We start from the raw sequence: 5,771 nt of genomic DNA, 5'->3' as shown, positions 1-5,771 counted from the left end.
TTCGGGCGGGTCCGGACCATCCAGGGCAAGAGCGGCCGCTTCGACGTAAGGCTCCGAGGGTCTGGGGGGGACCGGGCGCGGGGTGCCCCGCTCCGCTCCCTGCGGGGCACCGGGCGAGGGTGAGCGGGGCTGCTCCGCATGGGGTTCTCGTACTCGTCCTGCGGGCGAGCAGGGACGCTGGGATGGCTCAGGTCAGGAGCCTGCCCGGGGCGACACGGGAGAAGTTCCTGGGTGGGTTTCGCGTGGAGGGGATGTGCTGGGGGTGCTCGGGCAGGTTTTGCTGTCCGGAGCCGCGTGCGTCCCTCTGAGGCCGTGGCCCTCCTCTTTCCGCTGGGTGTACGAAGGGGCGGTGGAGGGGCCTTTGCACCCTCTCAGCCCTCCTTGTCCAGCACCAAAGTGTTGGGAGGAGCCGTAATCTGTGGGCAGAGAGTGCGGGAGAGCATGTTTGTCATATTTAAACCCATTAATGTTGCTGTCATGCATTTAATACTAATCACAGGTAAACACAGAGGAACCTCTTTGCCATACTAAACAAAATGCTGTTGAAGTGATGCATGTCACAGTGTTGTGGCAATACAGCATGTCGGTGAAAAAGCTGTGTCTTTGGTCAAATGGCGACTCTCGCTTTATCTGATGTTTTTAGATGCTTTTGTGCGTTGGGAATTTTTTTGGCTCTACTTCAGAGACGGAATGGGCAGAGTATCGCACAGGGGCCAAGAAAGGTAAGGAAGGTGTTGTCACTCCAGACGCTGGCGATTGCACTATTTCACGACCCACTTCACTGTCTCATCACAGTGTGCTTTTGAAATCAGAAGTTGCAGTTAAATGGTGTAATGTTAAAGCAGTTAAACTCAAGTAGGAAAACTCCACACAGGAGGGAAAGATGGGTTTGTTTTAAAACAAAACTAATTTCTGTCATGCTCTCAGACTCGGGAGCACGAAGATGCATGTGTCCAAGTGGCCTGCCCACAATTTGGGCATCAAGGCCTGTGCCTGGGTCATCTGGCCAGCGCTGTTTGCAGTCATAGGAAAGACACAGGGTGCTGCTAATTGGTGTCAGGGTCTTCTCTCTCCTTGCTTGGATGTCTTATGGCTCCGCTTCTGTTCCTGCCATCACCTCCTTACAGTTTCAGCCTGCAGGCTGCCATGTGGGGCAGTCCTTGTTTTCTCAACCTGGGTAGGCTGAGAAGCTGTACGTAGATGTTTACAGTGCTTCGGTCAGCAGGCCACGGGATCCCAGCATGCCTGCCAGTGTGTAGCCCTTCTGCCACTCCTGGTGCTTCCCTCGCAGGAATTCCCAGTCATTCCCTGTTCACACCCACCTTCACACTTCTACCACAGACCTCTCTGCAGTGTGTAGCACTGTTCTTCCCCTCCCTGCATTCAGGCCTGAGGAAAAAGGGGAAAGCAGAGGTGCTGGTGGGCTGAGCTTCTCTGTTCTTCAGCCATGGAGATCAGAAGGCTTTCCAAAGGAGCAGGGTTTGCCCATTCTTCCTCAGTCCCCGCAGCCCTTGCGCTGAAGACGTTTTCCCAGCTGCAGATAGGAAAAGTCCTATGTGGACTTCTCTGGCTCTTTCCACACCCCTCTTGTAAGGGAGATGCTACCTCACAAGCATTTGTAGTGTTCCTCTTCAGTGCTACTCTGGCTCTCACCCCTGGTGTGAGGCAAGCCAGAAAGGAGCTGGGACTCTTGCTTTCCAGTTCCTCTCTGCTGCTGCATCACTCCCCAGTTATCCCCCTGTCCTGGTTTTGGCTTGTTTGTTCGTCTGTGTGAGCCATCTAGACAAAGACTGCCCCGTTTGCTGCTTGTGGCTGAGGACTTACCATGGCAAGGCATGCTTCTTTGTGTTCCTGTTGCTATGAGACTATAAGGAGAATTGTTACTGGTTGAAACTTCACTCCCCGAGGAAGCTCTCCTGTGCACACAAGGCCAAGAGTGGGTGTTGACAGTGAAGTCTTCCCTGGACCGATGCATTTCTGCTCATCCTCACTTGAATTGTCTTTACCCTTTGACCTGTTGAAAAAATCTGTAGCTTAATTTCTACAGACCCCAACACCACTCCTTTGCAGCGTGCCAAGGAGCACAGAACAAGAAACCTTCCTTCAAAATCATTTCAGACCTGATCTTCTTAGGTAGGCAGTGGAGCGAGTTGTAGTTAAAGCAGAAGTTATTCTCTGCTGGTGCTATAAGCATCTGTGGAAACAGCAGGCTTGGGGACTTATTTTGAAGGAAGGTTTCTTGTTCTGTGCTCCTCGGCACGCTGCAAAGGAGTGGTGTTGGGATCTGTAGGAATGGATGGGATCTTCTGTGATTCCTACTAAATGTGGACTGAACTTGTGGTAATGTACTTGAATTAAAGCAGACTGAGTGCATGTGGTTTTCTTCCTCAGCTCCAATTCCAACCTACGTGCTTGGTGCTAATGACCAAGAGACCGTGAGCTATTTTCCAGACATCAGTGGCTGCGAAATAGCTGAGAACATCACTTACTTAGGTAAGGCTGCAGGTGGTTTGTGATAAGGGATGTGCATTTGTCTGGTGGTGCTTTCATGAACATTTTCTGATCTTCCCACTTCAGACCCCTTCCTTTTGCTGGAAATTTTAAGGTGGCATTTCTTGTTTTGGGATTCAGACTGGAGTTGAACTCTGTGTTGAAAGGCTGATACAATCTGCTATGTGAAATGTGAAAGAGAACCCTGCTTTTTTTGTTGTTTTCTAACACTGAACTTGCTAACCAAAAGGAATAGTAGTTGAAAGAGCCTGTTCTTTGAGAATATCGTATTCCCATAGCATGCCCATCTTTGTATGGGGAAGGTTTCCTACTTGAAGTATGATTTTGCTATGCTCTGAGGCTGTACTGGAGTAGCAGAAGTAAGAAGTGTCATCTTTAAAGGTAATGAAGCTGTAGCAAAGCTAAAAGGAAAAACTAGTTTCTTTCTAGAATGCCACCTGACAAAAGACATAACAAGTAAAGGCACTTGCAGTTGGCTTTTTTTACTCAGCCTTCATACCGAGCTTTTGATATGGATTGTTTTTTGGGAAGCAAGATAGCAGTGAGGAGAGAAGACTGGGGGCTGTCTGAACAGCTTCTTCACTGTAGGCAGGGTTCAACCCATTGCGCTAAAACATGTCTTTACCGCAGTTTACGGGCACAGAAAATGAGCTGTCTGTAAGGGTAGTTTCAGTAGAAGTAAGGCAGGACTGCTGAATTTGGTCCTCTGTCTATGATGCGACTGAGAGATTACTTGCAATGTCTACATCTCAAGTGCATACCTGTGTATTAATGCAGGCCGTCGAGGTCTTTACAGTGGTACTTCTGGACTGCAGATTGCATACCTGAGTGGTACTGAGACCCAGGATGAGCCAGCTCCTGCCTACAGTTTTAGTGCAAAGGATGTGGCAGAATTAAAAACATCTTTGTTATCAACCCCAAACTTCAAAGGCGTGGATATATTGCTGACGTCTCCCTGGCCCAGAGATGTGGGGGCTTTTGCCAACAGTGCGGTAAGTGTTCTGTTTTCTGGTGGAATGGGTTTCCAGATGGATTTAACAAAGGATTGCCTTTCTGCTTGCTCTGGCAATGTGGGCTATTGGGCCATCTCCGAGTGCTTGAGAAAGCTGAGAGTAAAAAACGGATAGCGGATGTTCTGGTTCTTTAGAGAAGGAGGACCAGTGGGGAGGGGGATTTGTGAAACATCAGGGTGTTTTATCTGTCCCTGCCTGAAAAATCAGTCACTAGCTTTCATCTGATCACAAATGTTGCTCTGAATTTAGTTGGTTGCAGTTGCTGTGGAATGCTTCTGCTACTCTCTGATGTGGAATGCTGTAAGCATCTTCAATACCGCTTGACATTAAGTTGTTCTTTCTCCCCCCTTCAAAACTTTTTAAGCATTTTGGTGTTTATTTCCTTAAGAATCAGTCAGCTGTACTAAATGGTCTGATTCTTCCTCTGTCTAGATTTTGAGGATGTTGCTTCATTTGCGTCCAATTTTCTGTCGTTAATGTTCCTCAGCAGAAGTGACTTTCCAGTCGTAAGTTCAGGTGATCTGAAACCTTCCTGGAGAGCAAGGCCGCAAACCATGGCAAAAGTACACTTTTTGCTTCTTCTCAGTATCTTCCGACATCCAAAAAGAGATATGATCCTCGGTCTAAAAGCATAAAGAACCCTCCCTCATCTCCCCGCCCCAAAAAAACCCAACCCCACTAGCCTAGGGAGTTGGAAAGGAACAAGTTGTAGGGATATTATAGCTTTAGGCTCGAAATTCCCATGGGGATTCTCTGTAGTAGCTCAGTGTATCATTCCACACTTGGCTTCCCTCGGCATGAATTTTCTGAGAATTTACTCACTTGGATTAACAGAGGAGTATATTAATAGTGATTATATTCAACTATGCATCTTGTTGAAGTGTGTACTTTTATCACCTGAGGATTTCAGTAATAAGTCTTGGAGATTCCCTTCTGCACTGAGACCCTGAAATCCCATCACTCATATAAAGCAGGAAGTTTGAGGAATGAACAATTAGGTCTCTTGCTCTTTGTCACCTGAAGTTTCTCTTTCAGCAAAAGCGGCATGAGGAGCTAAATTGCATGGATGAGAATTGACTCCCTGGAGAAGTCTGTGGGTTTCCTTTTCTGAGAAGCTTCATAGCTCTGGCCATTTTCAGTGGGGCTGGAAGCAGCCAGCCCTCAGTGCAGACATTGCTGGGTTCCCCTCTGCCATGCCCACTGTGAGGGCAGCAGGAAGGAGCACAGAGAGGAAAACTGCTTTCGTGAGGGTGGGTTAATGCCTGTCCTGCTGCCACAGTGAAGGACTGTGACAGATGCCTGCCAGGTCAGAGTCTCATTCCCCATGTTTTTACCACAGATAACAAGTTATAGGTAAGAGACGTAGGCTGTTTCGGAACTTCTCTCTTCCCCTGCCCTTTTCCTGCCCTACTTCACTTCTCAGTCTAAGGCTAATGGGGAAAAGACAGCACAAGAAGAGCCTTCACCCAAGGAAATGGTTTGAAGTCTGCTCTTTGGTTTTGTTTTGTTTTGCTCTGATTTCTCAGGGATGGGAGTGGGATAAAATTATGCTTCCTAAGGATATCCCAGAGCTTTCCTATTCGCTTGACTCGTGCACTAAAGCTTTGGCACTCTGGGCATGTGGTCAAAACTTGTCTTAATGATTTTGACATCTGTTCGTGTTTGCCAAATTCACGCTGTGCTGCCCTGGCTTCACACGACCAAGAGAAGGAAAATATGACAAACTTGGATTGATGAAACGAGTGGAAGCAAACCCTGAAGTACACAGAATGGAATAAATGAGTAGGCTCTGGTTGGCGATAAGAGATCAAGCCCTTTTGACTTTTTTTTCCATTTCCAGGGAATGGCAACCACTATAGTCAGTCTCTACATTTCCAGCATGCAGTTCTGTATAAAACTGTTTCTTTTCACTGCAATCTGACAGGGTTTTTTAAATAAAACTTGGTTTGTATTTTATAGGGAGAAATAGATACCAAGAAATGTGGCTCCAAGTTAGTATCTGATCTAGCTGCAAGTCTCAAACCAAGGTACCACTTTGCTGCCCTGGAGAAGGCCTATTATGAAAGACTTCCTTACAGGTTTGTAAGACCATATGAAATCTCATTTGTTTTCTAATAAGAGTTCAATTTTTAAAGAACACAGGAGGACAACTTTAAAATAATTTTATGATGTCATTCAGTCCCAACACAGGGTCAAGATTGTTTCTCAGGTGCATCTTATTACGATAATTCCTGCTCCCTCAAAACT

At 47.0% G+C, this 5,771-nt stretch overlaps 1 protein-coding gene across 1 annotated transcript in view; it reads left to right on the top strand.

Annotated features, from left to right (window-relative positions):
- The window catches only part of CWF19L1 (CWF19-like 1, cell cycle control (S. pombe)), a gene marked incomplete at its 5' end in the record, with an annotated part of 14,465 nt that continues 8,694 nt past the window's right edge, over nucleotides 1-5,771 (top strand). Inside the window, 5 exon segments of the mRNA XM_009332789.1 lie at nucleotides 1-45; nucleotides 644-722; nucleotides 2,392-2,493; nucleotides 3,289-3,503; nucleotides 5,484-5,602. Of these exon segments, the coding sequence (XP_009331064.1) occupies nucleotides 1-45; nucleotides 644-722; nucleotides 2,392-2,493; nucleotides 3,289-3,503; nucleotides 5,484-5,602 (560 nt within the window).

The sequence above is a fragment of the Pygoscelis adeliae genome, unplaced genomic scaffold (assembly GCF_000699105.1).
Source record: "Pygoscelis adeliae isolate BGI_AS28 unplaced genomic scaffold, ASM69910v1 Scaffold139, whole genome shotgun sequence".
Taxonomy (NCBI): Eukaryota; Metazoa; Chordata; class Aves; order Sphenisciformes; family Spheniscidae; genus Pygoscelis; species Pygoscelis adeliae.
This window is presented reverse-complemented; position numbering and strand designations above follow the sequence as displayed.